The 19,758-nt window shown below is 35.3% G+C and overlaps 1 protein-coding gene across 1 annotated transcript; it reads left to right on the forward strand.

Annotated features, from left to right (window-relative positions):
* The first annotated feature begins 98 nt into the window (after positions 1-98).
* On the forward strand, positions 99-14,092 carry LOC110684846 (LL-diaminopimelate aminotransferase, chloroplastic-like). Its single transcript, XM_021861277.1, has 10 exons — positions 99-373; positions 672-834; positions 919-986; positions 1,112-1,228; positions 1,376-1,438; positions 3,436-3,540; positions 4,191-4,241; positions 5,735-6,055; positions 12,271-12,477; positions 13,517-14,092. Exons 2-10 carry the CDS (start codon positions 681-683, stop codon positions 13,808-13,810), a joined length of 1,380 nt encoding a protein of 459 aa, XP_021716969.1. The 5' UTR covers positions 99-373; positions 672-680; the 3' UTR covers positions 13,811-14,092.
* Positions 14,093-19,758: the final 5,666 nt, after the last annotated feature.

Consider the following 19,758-nt stretch of genomic DNA (forward strand, 5'->3'; position numbering starts at 1 on the left):
TTAATATTTGAGTTTATTTTTTTGGTAGATTTTGAATTAACATATAATTCGGTATAAAATTTTATAAAAGCCGTGCATGACACAATACTTAATCTAGTATCATTTCCATTGTATTAAAAGTTCATTTTCAAAACGAGGGACTAGTTGCCAAAAATTTGCAACGGACCTGATCCATTAATAAATTGGGGCAGGTTGAGGCTTTGTTTGATGGGGCTCCAACCCATTAAATTGCTGTCAATAATAAAAAGAAAAAAAAAAAACGGATGAACTTACGTCTCGCTCAGTCCTCCATTGAAGTGCACTCAACATTGCACTTCACGTTCTCCATCGAGGCCTTCTAGTACTTGTATCCCCCATTGAAGCAGCTTCTGAGGTAAGTTTTTGTTTCTTTTTGTAGTCATCATATCAATTTCACAATTTAGGGTTCATCTTTGATGTAATCTAATATAATCGTCACTGCAGTAATTGTAGGATTCGAAAATGTGAACTCTTAGTTATAAATACTAAGATTATGAAAGATCATAACCAGCGATTATGTTGCTAGGAAACATAATTATGAGCCTAATTTGATAGTTGAATCACATATTCCTAAAATTATGTGATTTTTCGAGTCATGTTTGATAATTTAAACAAATTTGGTTGCTAATGTTTGCACAACCCTTTAATGTTAGGATTGAACTATGGAATTAGACCTCTCCTTCCTGGGCTCAGCACGGCCGCCCCTCCTGCCCTGTCTCAGGGACGGGCCTGCTCTGTTAGTTGGTGTTCGAGTTAAAAAACCCGGGTTTTTAAAAAAACCCGGCGTTTTTAAATGTGTTGCAACTCCACAGACTGGTATGAATAGCGTTGATTTTGTATATTTGATTATGTCATGATTATTTCAATTTCTGTATTTTGATTTTGTTAATTGAATATCAGCTTACACAAGCAATGTATCCCGAAATCCAAATATAGCTAAGCTACAAGCCGGCTATCTCTTCCCTGAGGTCTCTCTCTTTTAAAAATGTTTATATCTATGTCGTTTCAATGTTACGGATTGCTCTAAATTGTACTTGTACTCTCAGTATAGTCCACAAAATGCCTACTTGATCATGATCATTTGAAAATACAGGTTGCCCGAAGAAGAGCTGCGCACATGGCCAAATATCCGGATGCTCAAGTGATAAGCCTTGGAATTGGTGACACTACTGAGCCCATTCCTGATGTCATTACATCTGCTATGGCTAAGGTAAACTGTTTCATATGTTTGGTTATTGTACTATTGTAACTCTATGATTTCACTCTTTGATTTATATTAATTTCCACTTCCATTCTATATTTTCTAAATAATCTTTCCTCTTTGTTCACATGGTTTTTGTGTGTATAAAACTTGTAGCGAGCACATGATCTTTCAACACTAGAAGGCTATAGCGGTTATGGAGCTGAACAAGGTGAAAAGGTATGTGTTGTGTTGACGTGTGATTTTTTTGTTTCCTTCATTACTTTGTTCCCTATGTTAATTTTGCATGCTAAATCATGTTTGAGGCTGTTTAGATGTATGAGTATGTTGGATATTTACATGGTATATTTAATTTGTAACTCAACTTTCACTATCCTATTGGCTGTCATTGGAGCCGGCCTTGTGAAGGCTAGGGCCTCCGACACAACTTTACATATATCGAATTACCGAGAGTAAAGACAGAACCTAAATGGCCCTTAGGATAGAGTGTAAAGATGATACCGAAAGGATCTAAATGGCCCTTAGGAGAAAGTGTAAAGATGGTAGCAAAAAATAGGTTATCTACTTTGTGTGGGAAGTCTTGCTTTTTCCATTTATTTTGGAATTTTCACAAGTATTTTTGTTGGGGCAAGAAGTTGTGGCAAGATGCTCTTATGGAAATTATGTGATGATTATGGTTAGGATAGAATGCGTGCATCTACGATAACTACAATCTGTGAGATGGGATTACTTATTTGGCGATTTAGTGGACTAAGGCTGTTATAGTTTATAAGTGCTCCTTGATTTTGGTGATTTTGTACTCTTTCCTCCACAAACAGAAGTGGAGGATTGTGGGTTTTGATAGAAACACGAGTAGATAAATTGGCTGATGGCAGGGCTTAACTGAAAGGTGAACCATTGATGAAATTTTTTGATCAGAAAGGATTGTACATTTAAACCTTAGGTGTACTTAGGTGGAATGTTGGGGGTCTAAATTAAACATGGCTTCAACTCTTCCATATATCTTAAGCAGACATGTTAGAGACATGCCATCTCAACAATGGATATGTGATTTAAAAAAAAAAACTTAACACTTCAGTTTTGACCACGACACCTCAATTATTTTCGATCCACTTGTTTTTGAAGTAAAGCTATAGGAAAGTGAAAGGAATATTATGTGATATATGGTAAAATTGTGTGCATATGTATGACTTAACCTAAGCAAACATGCAAAATTATGTATAAAGTCAAGAGTGTGTTTCTTGAATGCCATGTCCTTGAATCCATGTCTAATTCTAAGACAGAGTCTGAGAATATTTTTAACCTCGACATGTGTGACATTTGGTATACTTGGAAATGGATCAATATAAGTTCAGATAAACCAAAGCATTAATTGCTTGCATTGATGAGCCGGTGGTTTAGGCCACCTATCAGATATGCTTCATCGTTTGCTAGGATGCCTTCCTTGTTTCAGCTCTTCAGAGCAGCGCATCATTGGCTTCTTGCTTAGGAGCTGAGTTTCTGACTAGCCCTGGTTGCTTAAGATGTTGCTAGGACTAAAGAAATGGTACAAATGCAATTACAGCTAGGGAGACCAGGAATGGATCATTGTTCTCTCTTCTTGGAGGCCACTTTGGTGTTTTGACTTTGCTCTTACTTTGCACCCATTTAATTTTCATATCCCTATAGCTTCAAGGTTGTGAGACTTTCACGATTTTTGATGATATTATTGCAATGTAATGGGTTTTAAAAGCTGTAAATGCAAATGGAGTTGATAAGTTTTGTCCAGTGAAGTGTAACATGCATTACATGATTTTAATACTCCCTCTATTTTAATTAGATGCATCACTTTCTATGTATGGATGTTTTGATTCAGATGCATTACTTTTTTTCTTTTTAATTAATAAATTCTCCGTATCTCTCTTATATCACATGGGTCTTTCTCTCTCTCTCTCTCTCTCTCTCTCATCCCCAAAAGTTGCATAGGATTCTGTAATTTCAAAAGTGATGCATTTAAAAAAGACAAGAATTAAATTTTGAGTTTTATGACTGTCATGTGTTTTATTGGGTCTCCTTATGTAGATGTTTGAAGTGAAGCATTGCTTATTTACATGTATTGTGCATCTTTTTCAAGTACATTATTGACCGAATTTTTCGATGTTGCATAATTTTCTTGTTACCTTTATTATATTTTTATTGTATGTATGAAAGATGGCTAACAATGCTTATGTTTTTAGAAAGTAAGAGCTGCGGTTGCTTCAGCATTTTATGGTAGCCTTGGTATTGAAGAAGGTGATATATTTGTCTCAGATGGAGCTAAGTGTGATATAGCGCGCCTACAGGTATACTCTATGTAATCATAAGACTGGTTTTTGATGAATTATCAGATGTGTTTCTCTATAGTACTTATCAGTGTGTATCAATACACCCTTTGTCCTAAATAAATTCATTGTCTCTATCCTTATAATCTTGGATTTATCACTATTTTACTCCCTTTATATTAGCCGTTTCCACCTCGTTGTTCCGTTTAAGTGAGGGTTTGTTTGCAAATTCAATCATGATTTATTACTAATTGTAGGGAATGTGATATATTTTTTTTGTACTTTGGGAAATGTATATACTTTAGAAACAAGAAGAACGATAAAATGGGAAAACCACTCATACACAACCAATTGATGTGGCAACAAATCTATAAAATTCCTTCTATATTTCGGAGGTAGGCCGTCTCAACTTTTTTGGTTGTTATGAAGCTGGAAAAAATTGAAGGTTTTATCTTTTTACATATAGGTGACATTTCAACTTGTGGATTAGTTTTTTCATTTCTCAATCCCAATGGTGCTCAAATGTTCTTTGCTTGCTCCTTTTGGTTGTGTGGGTGTGGGGGGATTTTGAAGTTGACTGTGGTTGTATAGGCCTGAGTAGCCCAAGTTCTCTCCTACTCTTAAATAACTCTTTAATGACTTATGTACCATTACCTTTTATTCAATGGCAGATGCTTTTTGGATCAGATGTCACAATGGCTGTACAAGACCCATCGTACCCGGTATGTTATGCTTTGGTGGATAATTTTAAGTTTGCATCATCTCTTTTCATGTTGTTGATGAGAATGGCTTGTAAGTGGCTTTTTACTACATTCGTTTTTACTCATTATTCGTAAGGGTCTATCATATCTCCCCATTATGAAAAAATGTCGATCATACCAATTGATTCATTTGGGAATTGTTTGTATTGCGAAGTCGTGAGAAGATCATTGAACCTTACAATTTAGGGGAAGGGGTTGTAATAAGGTTTCTGCAAAGGAGATTATTGTCTCATCAAGTCTCACCATAAAAGACCAAATTTGCAGATGTTACTTTTTGGTTAATTTTTTATTCACAATGCAGTAGGGCATCACCTATCCACTCAACGTGGGGAAACCTGAACTTGACATACTAAGGATTGACTAAGAGCTTTTCCTTGATTTTATGTATGGTGGCGTATGGCCAATTCTTAATTGATTTAATTACCTTAATGGATGATACATCTTTCTTTACTACATTAATGTCTCTTAGTTGAATTATCTATGATATTGTGGCTTCATATACATTTTTCCAGCTGGTGGGGTCTTGGCTTCTAATATGGGTTATGGGCTCTTCATTCACGACCATGCAATTTTTTTTTTCTATGAATAGTTTATTTAAATTCCAGGTTTTAAAAATTTAAACAGAAAGAGGAATGTCCATTGAAACCGAGAATAACAAAAAGGTTTGAATTTACCATCAATGATAGTCATCTAATTTAATTTTTTGTAAGAATTGTTATACAGAAAAAAGAGAGAAAAGTCATAAGAGAGGATGGCTGCCACTGCTATGTGTGGGAAGCTAGTTTCCTGAAAATTTTCTGGCACTTGTGGAATAGATGGAAGTGGTGTATTCTAAAGAGCTGCTGGCTGCACATCTGACTGTTTCCACTGTGCCTCTTCTAGGGAAATAGTTTTGTGTTTGATTGTCGTTCTGTAATACCATAAGATCCTCTTATTTCTAATTCCATGATTGTACATGTCATTATTTTTGTTGCGCCTTTCTTTTTGTGCAAAGTAATGGATATTTATTTAGAGTTGAATGTCAGATATTTTATTGTGTACTTTGCATATTGCATCCTTTTGGTGCCCCTCTGAGGGGTTTTTTTTTTTTTTCTTTTCTTTTTTGTTTTTTTTTTTATGATAATAAGTTGATTGGCTCTTGCATTTTACCAATTAGTCATTTGTAGACTTAAGAATTAAAGTTTTCCTTGAGTTTGGTCATCTATTAGTGCAATCTCCATCCTTGAGTGTATGTCCATGTTGATTTTGGGATATGTTAAGGATCATAGGCAAAGGGTGAGGATTTAACCAATAGCGTGTTGGTGTGTTGGGATTAGAAATATATGATTAGGTGATTTTTTTTATTTTTTTTTTATCTATCTAAAAATCTTGTCTAGGGACAGAAGGAATTTATTCCTTGATTCATATTTTAAATTAACTCTTATGAACATGTTTTTTTTTTTTTTGGTTTGCAGGCATATGTGGATTCAAGTGTTATAATGGGCCAGACAGGACAATATCAGAAGGATTCAGAGAAGTATGGTAAAATTGAGTACATGAGGTGTAATCCAGAGAATGGCTTCTTTCCAGATTTGTCTGCTGTTGGAAAGACGGAGATTATTTTTTTCTGTTCACCAAACAATCCTACTGGTGCTTCTGCGACTAGAGACCAACTAACCAAATTGGTGCAATTTGCCAAGGACAATGGGTCAATCATTGTTTATGATTCTGCATATGCAATGTATATTTCAGATGACAGCCCACGCTCAATTTATGAAATTCCTGGAGCCAAGGAGGTATGCATTAAGCATATGTGAAATAAAAGCACTTGTTCTTTAGAAGTTGGTTGCTCTTTTGTTCTCGGAACTAGTATACGCTTATCATTACTAGTTGATACCAATCTATGCTGCACATAAAGGGAAGCACAGATAAAAATTGAAGTAATAATTACATGTTTTTATAGTGCTTCCCCTTCACTGAACAACATTTAATTCAGTATAACGGAGAATATTTTTTTTTATAAGATAGGAAAAGTTCAAAAATTTGGAAGCTCAAAGATTGACTTTTGTTTTAAACTTTTGACTCCTTTTCTTTTGGCTATGTCTTGTGCTCTCTGCATTTCCCCATCCTGAGTTTGATTGGCTTCTTGAATCTTTTTCCTCCTGCCTCCTTTTCTTTCTAACTATATGATGAATACACATATATACTCTCAGAACAAAACATTAGCAAGAAATTGAAAAAAAAAAAAGGAATCATGTTCACTAGTAAAAGACAACATAAAGCTATCAAAAGATTACATGAAACCCATGACTTGCTACTTGCCCGTATAAGATAACACGATGAAATAATAACACAGTGGCAGGTGGGTGTAAAAATGCGGGTCCCTCACCGCATCCACCCCCTGTAGGAGCGAGTATGGGTCCAACTTTGGCGGGTAAGTGGGCGGTTATGGGTACAAAAGTCAAACCCGGCGTGGGTAATGGATAGGTGGTGGTTTTGATGCCATACATGCCCAATACTCGCCTGACCCGCCGAGTTACCCACTAACTTACTACTAATTTTTCTGTAAACTTTTGTGTTTGTAATGATATAGGAATACTTTTATTGTTTATGTATGATATGCTATTAAATTATGTATTCACAACAATTTAGAGATGGCATTATGACATGTTCTATAGGAAATTTATTATACAAATGTTGTTAGGCTAGCGGGTAGTGGATATCCACATAGGTGGTGGATCGGGTGTGGCTGTCATGCCCAATACTCGCCTGACCCGCCGTGTTACCCACTAACTTACTACTAATTTTTCTGTAATCTTTTGTATTTGTAACGATATAGGAATACTTTTATTGTTTATGTATGATATGCTATTAGATTACGTATTCACAGCAATTTAGAGATGGCATTATGACATGTTCTATAGGAAATTTATTATACAAATGTTGTTAGGCTAGCGGGTAGTGGATATCCACATAGGTGGTGGATCGGGTATGGTTGTTGAAATTTTACCCATCGCGGGTGGCGGGTATAACAATTTTGGTGGGTATGGGGGAGTGGTTACCTGCGTCCGCACCCGCATTGCCCAATTGCCATCCCTAGACCTAATAAAATGACTTTTTCCATTATCCTAACATTGCACCATGGGAAGAGGCACAAGTTCTAAGAAAGTGTATAAATGGTGAGGGAAGGCTACAAAAGCCATGTGAAACACCTAAAATCTAGTCTGAAAAGAGATGTTGAGTTTCCTGTAAAAAAAAAATGGTGTTTTTTTCTCTTTTTAGAAACTTTTATAAAAAGTAATTGGTGAAAAATTTAGGGAGTAGAAGTATATAAATAGTTGTGAAACTCTAAAAACAAACCATTTATGCCATTTTCACATCAGCTTATTTTTTCTTTATAATCACCACTTCTTTTTCTTTTGTCCACCACTCTTTCACGTAAATCATCAGTTGTCTATTCTCCATTTTCACTTTTCTCAACCTGCATTTTCCCTCTCTTCAATTTCTATTTTATGCTTTTATCTCTTTACAACCACAATTCACTCCACCAATTATTAGAGTTATTGCAAGTTTGTTGGATATTTGGATATAAGATTCCTAAGATAATTTCATTTTCTACAAATTCAAAGTTTGTTCTTTGAAATATAAGTAGTGGATAGCTAAGAAGCTAAAAAAAGCAAAAATTCAATACTAAAATCATATGCAAGAAGAAAAAGTACAAATTTAAAACCTACTCCCTCCATTTCTAAATAATAGTCGATTTGACACGCATGCCAATGTACTAGTTTGACCTTAAATATATATAATTAAATGTTGATAAAAATATAAAAAAGAGTTAATATTGTGAAACTTTATATTATTATTATCTTATTAACAATATATTTCATAATAATTTTTTTTCTTATACAGTACTAAAAAACAATGGTCAAAATTAGTATATGAAGTTAAGCGTGTCAATTATTTAGGTGCGGAGGGAGTATGAACTAATTTTTATTTTCAAAGCAGAATTTACTTAATTTTCATATAGTACTATCTTTTGAACAATGACGTGCTATTTAACTTTCATATACACTAACTCGTTTTTTTTCCTAGAAATTATTTTATTATCCTCAACAACCTATGTTAGTTTTCTCTAGAAAGATATTTGACTTTTCTTACATGAACTCTTCCATGTTGGTTTATAATTATTCTTGTAAGGCCACTGACTTGATATTTTTTTTTTGTAAACCTATGTTATTTTCTCAATACATATATTATGTATAATAATTTCTTAGGACCTGTTCACTTCATGTTATCTTTGCTTTAGTTAAATTATTTTTATTAAACTTATATTATGTTTACTGAATTGAAATTATTTTAACTGAATCGAAATTACTTTTGCGAACTTAAATTATTTTTACTGATTCTCTATTATATTTTTTCTTTAAAGTTACTTATTTTTACCAAACTAAAATAATTTATACTGAATATTATTCTTACAATTAAAGTACTAATAAACATTTCTTAAATGAAGTGTAAATAGAATATGTTATTCACTCAAATATTATTAAAAGTAGTTTTACTAAATTTTCTTAGGAAACTATGTTATTCAGATTTTTTGAACACTGTTGTGTTATTGTTCTCTTATAAGCATTGATGATAGAAAATCATGTTATTTTGCAAACATATATAGTAGTACAATTTATGATATTTTCTTTTCGTTTTTCTTTTTCTTTTTTTTTTTTTTATTTTTTTTTTTATTTTTTTTTTATAGATCTCTAATATGTTACTCCTTCTGTTTCGTATATAATATATTGTTTGTAAAAGGTATTAAAGGTGATTGTCGATTTGTGTTTTCTTTATAATAGTACTTCATATATAATAGAGAGCCCAAATTTTATTTTTATTCCTTAAGGCCTCCATAATGGGCTCCTAGGTCCTTAACTTAGAAAAAACTTGGATGTGGATGATATCGTTTTAGGGATTGAGTTTTTGGATGAGGAGCCCATTATGGTGGCAGCATGGTGGTCGATGGCCTTGCCTAGGTCGACCCAAAGTGACTTTGACAAACCTCCCCCACCAAAATGAGCTTGACGTCCTCGTTAAAGATTAAGAAGGTAGATTGTCACTCGATCTATGCTTCTCAAGCACAACGCCTTCACTTAATCCGGGCTTTACCCCATTCTCATTGATAGGAGGTTGCTAGCCACTAAGTTAACCTCGATAATACTCTCTAGTATCATCTTTTGGACTATGACTTTCCTTTACTCAGAACTTGTCGTGCCTCTCACGACTTGCCTTATTAACACTAAATTGGGCTATCTCGCAGCACCAACGTGCACTAGGCCGCATCATAAGTCCTTTTAAATAACCCTTGTCCAATATTCCCTTTCAAAGCCGGCACGGGACTCCTTGGACTTGCTTTCATTCTCTACGAAGGCATTCTTATAGGGTTGCTCCATCCCTATGGAGCTTCTTCTGAGATGGTTAACATCTCTCCTAAAGGTCACCCCTTGCTCGGGTTGGCACCTCTTTGGGTTAGAGTGATGGCACACCTTTGCCATACACTTGCTTGGAAGTGCTCATGTGCCCGGGAATCCACATGTGAGCCATATCACCAAGACTTCTGTTAGCTTTATGCTAACCTCAACTTTGTTGGCAGCAATCGTCATCGTTTTCCAACTGACTCACAATCATTCACATTATTTGCTAGTCCATAGACCTACTCATTTTCAGAGTAATCCTTACCATGGTATCTCTTCTTTGATGAGTACATTCAACCATTCTCATCTTTCCATGGAGGTGGTGTAAGCAAGGTCCCACCTTACTCCACCCATTTTATGAACATGTTCTGAACTATCCTTCAAGCTTGACCCCTCTAGTCATAAAAATGCTCATGGTTATAAGGATTCCTTTGTTTATTCAAACCCTTATAGACTATCACTCGAACAATCCATCTGATCATAACAATGCTAGGTGATCATAGTCAAGACCACCCTCTTGACATCCCAAATCACACATACATGGAGCATATTTCCAAGGCTATTTGCATAGCATCAATGATTGTGCTACTCCCAGCAACATTTGTGGCATCCCCACAATTGTTCGACTATAATAGTTAGCCAGGTTTGATCAGTCAAGGACTCATCCTACCCGGTTAAAAGATCATTCACGTGGCATAAATTTGAAGGTTTCGAACTTTGCTCATCCCAAGGCGCACAAGCTGTCTTGCTTGCTACCGTAGGCCCAATCAATACATCACTGACCTTCTTAGGTCATCAAAGGCTCTCCCACCTTTGATTTGGGCTCTTTGTGCAAGGATTACAAACAACTAGCCGCAAAAACTTCATTCTTAACCTGCAATCATCTCCGAGCACATCCCTTAAGCAAGGCAATGGCACCTCTTGGCCTTGCTCCACGGGTTATCCATGGATTTGCTATACCTAACCCTTCTCAAGGGTGATTCCCAATCCGGCATGAGAACCATTCTCACTTTGCCCGAAAGTCTTGCCGTGGGTGCAACGTTCTGGTTGCTCAACGCCATTTCCTCTAATCCAAGAGGTTCCCAAGGTTCAATCTTGACATTCAGATGACCATGGCACTAAGCGGCCATGCGCCTAACTACTTGGGACTTGCGTTGCTTTTCTTAGCTTGCTCACCTCTCCAAGCTAAGCTTGCAAAGTTAAACGACTTTGTTGTTAGGTTCCATCGGGAAAGGTCTATTGCCTTATCGTAAGCATCGTTCCTTCGACATCCCCACCCATCACTTTAAGAATCGGGCGTAACCCCTAGTCTAAATGCCAACTTTTGTAGGGTATCCCCTATTTCAATCGGAATTCTCAAAGTTTTAAGTGTGATTAGCAAGAAACTTTGTTGCTTTTAAGGACTTATTGCCCGCATCCCGCAATATTACAATTGCATAGTTTCAAGTCAGTATTTATAGAGTGGTGTGACACCCCGTGCACATATCCGGCTTAATTCAGTCTGTCGATTAAGCTAGTGAGTTATTCATAACGCACTTTGACCATGAAAACAAGCAATGTAATGAACCAAAAGCATACTTCTCATTAATACGATAATTTACATAATGCGTATTTACATAGGAAGCAAAACATAAACCCAACGAAAATGAAAGGACATAACTGTAAGCAACAACTAATATTAATAGGTAGAAATCCTCACAAAGGATACTCTTGGCCTTTAAGGAGCGAAGGGACCGAATTCGGGCTTGAAGCGGGCATACTCCGGAGTTGTTAGATTGTACTCAGGCGACGTACTGGTAGGGTTGTACTCCGGTGAGGGAATCACCGTGTTCCCCTCATCGTCGTTGAAACAATAGCCCTTCCAACTAGCCGAGCCCTCGGACTTGGCCGTAACATGAAAAATTGGGAGAATTGCTTATAATTTTCTTAAATAATTCCTCCGTTTCACCAAAATTGCATCACTTAGATATGTGCATTATTCACATACTCTGCTTTGACTAACTTTTATGATTAAGGAAAATATTGTTAGATTTGCCTCAATTTATACTTTTACAATATCATGCATTGGCAATCGTGAAATGAGAAGTGTTGCAATTTTCGTAAAACAGAGGAAGGATACCTGTGAATTTTGGTGTTTGGAAATAGGAAAAAGGTGATCAGATTACAAAAGTGGGACTAGGAAAATTTGGACCTAAGAGTATTTTCTAATTAGCATGGTTTCTGTTTGTACTTCTTATTCCCTTCTTCCTAAATTTGTTCTGGAGTCACATAGGATTGTTTTTCAAGGCCTTAAAAGATATCTTGTTTTTAATATTCTTCTATGAAAATGAAGAAGTTAATTCAGGATGAAAATCCCTTGAGAGCAGAACATCTCTCTTTGCTCGTCTCCTACATTTAATGTGTTTTTGGTAAAAGAATTTCATCTGACCAGTAGGCTTCTAGTATCTGCATGGTTTCTATGCCTGATTATTACAATCACTTAAATTAGATATCTTAATTTGGACTTGCATGCAGAAATTGTTAACATATTTTGTTCATGGCAAGTGTAGGTTGCTATTGAGACAGCATCGTTTTCCAAGTATGCGGGATTCACTGGTGTTCGTCTTGGCTGGACTGTTGTGCCAAAAGAACTCTTATTTTCAGATGGATTTCCCGTGGCAAAGGACTTTAATCGCATTGTCAGTACTTGCTTCAATGGTGCTTCCAACATATCCCAAGCCGGTGGTCTAGCTTGCCTTTCTCCAGAAGGCCTCCAGGTCAGTTCCGTTGCTTTCAATTTACGGAGTACAGATTATAGGACTGTTGCTTCAATCTATCTTTTGTAGTAAGATATTCCTAATCTATCTTTTGTAGTAAGATATTCCTACATGTTCTTCAAAACAATCTGGCGAGTTGGCTCAGCTTGAGATTCTTCCTGTTTACTAATAGTTCTATGGGTAGAATCCCTTTCACTCAATCTTTTCCCTTCACGACAACTTTTCTCAATGGTTAAAATTGTTAATTTCTGCTCCCTCCTTTATTTAATTGACCACATTTCTATTTTTGATTGTCCCAAAAAAACAATCCACTTCCAAATTTAGTTTAATACTCCCTCCGATCCTATGTCCTTCCCATTTTTACTGAGCACGCTTTGCCAATGCATTACTTTGACCACAAATATCTATAGTTGCATGTTAGTAAAACAAATTAACAATTGAATACTAATAAATTACTCACTGAGACGAATCAAATAAAATCCAACATTACTATTTTATGTTTAATAGTCTGAGAGTTTTGAGAAACAGAGTAGTTGAACATGTTATGGTTGTGACATTGTGCTTGAACCTAATGAATATGACTGTTCTCTTCATCTTTTAAGAATAAAATCAGTAAAAATAAGCAAAGCTCAATAAGAATAAGTTTAGTTCATCTAGAGAACAAGATTAATTTTTTTGTAGTTTGTCCTTCACTATTTCTGTTTATATAGCATATAAGATCAATAAATAAAGTCTATAGTGTTCAAACCTGAGGTCGCAGGCTAATTAGCTAAACTTCTCTTCTCACCATGCTTGTATATTTTCAAGTCTTTGTATGTAAATGAAGTATATGTAAACCCTTTTACTGAGGAGATCTCCAAACTGTGATAAGTATGTTAGATATTGCAAGAAGTTCATCCATCCACACACTGCTTGTATACGTGCCTTACACAGCTCAGCTTTCTTTGGATTGTACTTGTAGTCTTTCGAATGGTCGCCGGTATATTTGTAGTTTGTCCTACATTAAAAAGCCGAGAATTCAAGTTTGAACATTTTGCAGGCAATGAAGCAAGTCATTGGTTTCTATAAAGAAAATACTAACATAATAGTGGATACATTCAAGTCCCTTGGTTTTAACGTATATGGGGGCACAAATGCGCCATATGTGTGGGTGCACTTTCCTGGTCGAAGTTCTTGGGATGTTTTCAGTGAAATTCTTGAAAAGACTCATGTGGTAACCACGCCTGGTAGTGGATTTGGACCTGGAGGTGAAGGTTTTGTCCGTGTTAGTGCCTTTGGTCACCGGGAAAATATTCTGGAAGCCTGCAGAAGATTCAAACAGTTGTACAAGTGATATGCTTGAACCATATTTTTTGCTCATAGGGCTGTTAGTTTGAGCAGTGTTGGCCATCATATCTTCTATTTAGTAAGGAATTTAATAACTTAAAATTGTTTTCTTTTTCCCTTGCCTTTTTTTTTTTTTTTTTTTTTTTTTTTTGGTTTACGTTGATGAATTTTTGCACATTTCATGATTTAGTAGAAGCTAAGGTTGGGGTCAGATCTGCTTGAGTCTTAACAATTTGTAAATTACCTTATTGAATGGCATAGCAAATTAATCACCCTCACTCTTCCAAAATGCCTTCTCTTTTGTATAGTTTAAGGAGTTTACTGAACCCTCAAAAGCTTTGAAATAGAGTTTCTTTGATATAACGTACGCTTTTGAGAGAGGGCCTTTACATTGCTCAAGCCTCCGAATCAAGAAAATTCAAATAGAAACAGATGCATTGTCTTTGCAGATCATGCTTGAAACCATGAGCAAAGTTCACCACGAGTTAGCAGCTGTAATTCATGAAGTTGCAAGTGTTATAACAGAGTTTGATGTGGCTGAACAAAGTCACATAGCAAGGGAGAACAACCATATTGCTCACTCTTTGGCTACTTACGGAATGACCATGGCTGTTGGTCACAAAGCACACTTCCCTGGCCCCTGATTTTGTCAAACATTTCTATGAGAAGGAAATAATCCCGAAACTACAGGTGAGTACAGCTCCAGTTTTGCTCCATCTGAAGCAGGCCCTTCCACGAAGTAATTTGCTGCTGTTCGTTGCTGGAGGGTTCTTCTATGGTCCTTTATACTATAAGCTTTATTCTAAGTCTACTTCCTCTCCTGTAAATCCTAGGAAAGGTAGAGTAGTTTTTTTATCCTCAATTCTAATAGTATCATGGTGCCTTTTTTGATGCACATCTCTGATATGATGTCTATCCATGTAATTAGCAGTAATCGTTCTAAGTTTGCTTGCAACTTGGATAGGGATGAGGAATTTGATGTTCATTTGATGTATATAGCCTTAGTCTAATTAAGTAAAATGTCTCTTTCTTGCATAAAAATAAAAAGTACGCCTTTGAGGGAATATTTTCGTTGTAATCCGAAAGAGCAAGGGAGGAAGAAGACACTGGTTAGTTTGGATTAGAGTGTTTCAAGTTATATCAAGTCAATTAGTTGAATTAATTATTCTGGTCATCTTAGGCTTATACTTGGCAAAAGGTTAGAGCAACTGCAGCGATACATGAAATGTACCTGCTTGCAATTAATGCACAAATATAGAGCTATAAGCTTGCTAGTGTGGAAGAAATAGTATGTAGCTAGCTCAAACTACATAGCTGGTTGGAGCGGGGTTGTTTCACGGATTGCAAGTGCTAGGTAGCCTAAGCAAACTCTTATTTCTATGTATAACCGTCTTGATTTTTAGTTTTCATATATTATTAGTTTTATTATTTTTAATAATACGTAGCATCAGTTATTTAATTACAATATTGCAATGAAAAATGCACAATAAAAATGACTAAAAATGAATAACCTTAGAGTTACAAAATAATCATATATATATAGGGTCGGGATCCGGTGAGAACCACCCTCTATGTGAGAACCTATCCCTTATGTGAGGAAAAATCTCAGCCATTAGATTGTAATAAATCCAACAGCTGAGATTAATGATATAAACCTTCCCTAACAACCACGCTTAACTGTTTTGAATCTGCTCTGCTCTCTCTCCACCACGAAGCTTCAATTTCTGCTCTGCTCTCTCTCCACCACGAAGCTTCAAGGTTTTATCAATGGCGTCTAATTAAAATTTTAAACTCTACAATTTCTCTCTCCTCTTTTTGTTCACGAGTATCAATTTTCATAAATTATTGAGGTTTATAATTCTCTTAGTTTTGTAAAATTTGTAAATTCAATGATCTTAGTTTAATCTTAGCATCAAAATTTACAAAATATTTTTCAATTACATGTTAATTTTAGTGCTTGAGAATTTCAAATTGTTCAGTTCTGATTATTACCGAATTACATAAATTATTTTTGTTAAAATTTTGGATAATTTTTGTTAAAATATTCGATTATATTCGTTAAAATTCAATGAGAAATTTTCGATTTGAGTATTTAAGAACTATTAATTGCCTGTTAATCTTATTATGTCCAGTTGAATAAGCTCAATTTTCGATTTGAGTATTTTAATTGAAAGTATGTAAATTGAGCATATATAATTAAGATGACCAAAAAGAATTAAAATATTGTTGTGTTCTTGTTGTTGCTGCTAGGATATTTAGTATTGTTAGTGGTTGTGCTTCCTAGATTGAGCCCTTGTGTGTGTTCTGATTTCAGGAACTGATTCAGTTCTAATTTTAGATTCTGAAATTACTGTGTGTGTGTGTGTGTGAGAGAGAGAGAGATAGAGAGAGAGAGAGAGAGTGAGTGAGTGTAAGAGTGTGTGTGTAAGTGTGTGTGTGTGTGTGTGTGTGTGTAAGAGTGTGTGTATGTGTGAGTGACTGTAAGAGTGTATGTCATACTTTGTAGATCATAGTCTACCTTCTACTATTCAACCCCTTATTCTGCCCCCCTAGTACTGCTCCCTAACTGCTGCCACCCTTCTACTGCTCCCCCTCTTCTCTTATTATGTTTTCTATTTTACAGTGTTATTGACTTGTTATATGGTTGCCCTTCTCTCTTTGAACTTCATGCCATGGAGCATTGGAGATGGTGTTGCGGTACCCTTAGTTCCTTTTGGTGCTAGTTTTCTGTTTTGTGAGATTGTAGAGAGGATATCTATCTGTGGCTTTATGTGCTCTTTTGTTTGTCTTCTAATGTGTTTTGACATTAGATCTAATGTAGAGAGCAAATATTAAGATATGTGTAGGCAAAATAAACTTAAAATGAGCAAACACAAAAAAAAAAAAAAAAAAAAAAGAGGAAATATAAAAATGAGCAAATGAGCAAAATAAGTTGTGTTCCATGTTCCTGTTTAGTCTTGAATTTACTTTTGATTATTATCGAATTCCAAAGCTGTGTTGTTGTGGTATGATCGTTCTTGTGTTCTTATTTTAAATTTGAGTATCATTGTTGCGTTCTTGTTGCTGTTGCTAGGATAGTTTGTTTTACTGGGGTTGTGCTTCCTAAATACTTATTTGCTCATTTGTCAAATGAGCATTGAGTTATTTACTCATTTGACAATGAACATTCAATTATTTGCTCATTTGACAAAAATCAAAGAATTGTTTGCTTATTTCACAAATGAGCATTGAGTTCCTTGGTCTGCTTGCCTACACACAAGCCCCACCCCTTCTTCTTGGTCTGTTTCCTGCACACCAACCACACTCCCTTCTTCTACTTCCCTGCACAAACCTATCCCCCCTGCCCCCTCATCTTTCTGCTTGCAGTTCTGCTTTTTGAAACTGATTTCAGTTCTAATTTTAGATTATGAAATTATTGTGTGTGTGTGTGTGTGTGAGTGAGTGAGTGTAAGAGTGTATGTATAAGTGTGTGTGTTTGCTTCTGGCCGTGTATATTCTTATTTAAGAATCTGATTTCAGTTCTAATTATTGAGAGTGTGTGTGTAAGTGTGTTTAAGGGGGTGCATATTCACTTGTTACTATTTCGTGGAATTGTTAATGACTTGTTATTTCTATTATGTTTAATGATAGAAATGATGAGGAACAACGAACAACTTGACAGTCATTCTAGTACCATCACAAATGTGCCAACTACTCCTACAATAGTAGTTTCTCCTAAAGTAGCACCTTTGCTCACTTCTGGAGGAACAAAAAAATGGCTTCCAATATGCCCCAATGAGTTGAAACCAGCTATAGGGATGAAGTTTAATAATCTTGAAGAGGGCCTTGAATTTTATAAAAGTTACGCATTTGCTGCTGGATTCAACACAAGAAAGTCTACAGCTAAAAGACAAAGAAGAAACAAAGAATTGAAATCACAGTATATCTTATGCAATAAGGAAGGATAGATACAAAGAGAAAAGAAAGTCTACTGTTGAAAAAGATTTAAATAACAAGGAAGGAGAAAGCAATGAAGAAAAAGTTTCAATCAAAAGGAAGAGACTCATTACTCGTGTTGGGTGCAAGCTAAGGCACATATTGTCATAAATCATTGTGATGATAACAAATTCATAGTGTCACAATTTCATGAGGGACATACTCATGCATTTTATACACCTAGTTGCAATCTCTTCCAAAAAGAAGGAAGGAAAATGAACATATTGCACAAAAAAATAATTGTGAATAATTTTAAGGTAACACTTTCAAAGTCTCTTATATTTCATGAATTCTCTATATGTTCTAATAAAAGCTGTTTTGTTCATTTGACAAACTGTTTTGTTCTTTAAATAGGTGAATATTGGTCCCGTTACAACTTTTCGAATGATGAAGGAAATTGTTGGAGGATAGTATAACATTGGTGCATCTAAGCAAGATTTCAAAAAATTTCATAGAGATTTAAAAGCATACATTCAAGGAAGCGATGCTCAAATGTTCGTGGATAACTTTACCAACAAAAAGCTAATGTGGAGCGCTTTTTTCTTTGATTTTGAGATGGATGAAGATTATTGCCTTTGTAGAGCATTGTGGGCAGACCCCCTTTGTAAAAAGTGTTATGCTCTATTTGGTGATATGGTATACTTTGATACCACATACCAAACCAATAGGTAATTCATAATAATCACAATTCATTTCTATGGCTATGGCTTAACTTAATGACTTTGTTTTAAATGAACTTAGTATAATTGTTTGCTTAGTTGAATGTGAAAAGTGAATATCCCCATAAGTCTAATATTCTTTGATAAGAGTATGTATGTGGGCATTGAATTGCATGTTCATTTGACAAATGAGCATTGAATTTTTTGCTCATTTGACAAATGAGCAAAGAATTGTTTGCTTATTTCACAAATGAGCATTGAGTTATTTGCTCATTTGACAAATAAGCATTCAATTATTTGCTCATTTGACAGAAGAGCAAAGAATTGTTTGCTTATTTCACAAATGAGCATCGAGTTATTTGCTCATTTGACAAATGAGCAATCAATTATTTGTTCATTTGTCAAATGAGCATTGAATTATTTTCTCATTTAAAATTTAATATGTATGTGTAAACAGGTACAACATGGTGTTTACTCCATTTACAGGGGTTGACCATCATAAGAGATGCATTACTTTTGCAGCTGGTTTCATAGCAAAGAAAGATATTGTGTCATTTGAGTGACTGTTCAGATCATTTCTCAACGCAATGGGTGGGAATGAACCTAATTGTATGATCGCGGATCAGGATCCAGCAATGAAAATTGCTGTTATAGGTATGTTTAAGAAGACTGAACATCGGTTCTGTATGTGGCACATAATGAAAAAGTTACCAGATAAGGTGGAGAAATCAATCATGCAAGAAGAAACTGGTTTCCTAAAAAATTTATGTGCTTGCGTTTGGCATCTTGAAAGTAAACCGACTGAGTTTGAAGAAAAGTGGAACAAGGTGATGGTTGAATACCACTTGGAAGAACATGAGTGGTTAGGTTATATGTACAAGATAAGGGACAAGTGGATTCCGGCGTATTTCAGAGATGTGTTCCTTCGAGGAATGATGCGTACAACATCAAGATCCAAAAGTGAAAACAATTTTTTTTGCTCTTTTATCAATCCTCATGTGTCACTTGAGTTTTACTTGAGATATGAAGCTACAATTGATGGCCAGAGACACACTCAAGGTCAAAATGATAATGATTCAAAGCACAAATATCCTGAGTGCAAAACACCACTAGGGATAGAAAAGCATGCCTCACATTTATATACTAACACTATCTTTTATGAATTTCAATATGAGGTTGAAATTGCTTGTTTTTTCTTGTGGTGTTGATGAATTGAAGAAAGAAAATGGATTGGAAGTTGCAAAAGTAAGTGAAGGAAATCGGACTAGAATATTTGATGTTGTGTTTAATCCAACTAACTATGACACCACATGTTCTTACA

Source organism: Chenopodium quinoa, unplaced genomic scaffold (assembly GCF_001683475.1).
Source record: "Chenopodium quinoa cultivar QQ74 unplaced genomic scaffold, ASM168347v1, whole genome shotgun sequence".
NCBI lineage: Eukaryota > Viridiplantae > Streptophyta > Magnoliopsida > Caryophyllales > Amaranthaceae > Chenopodium > Chenopodium quinoa.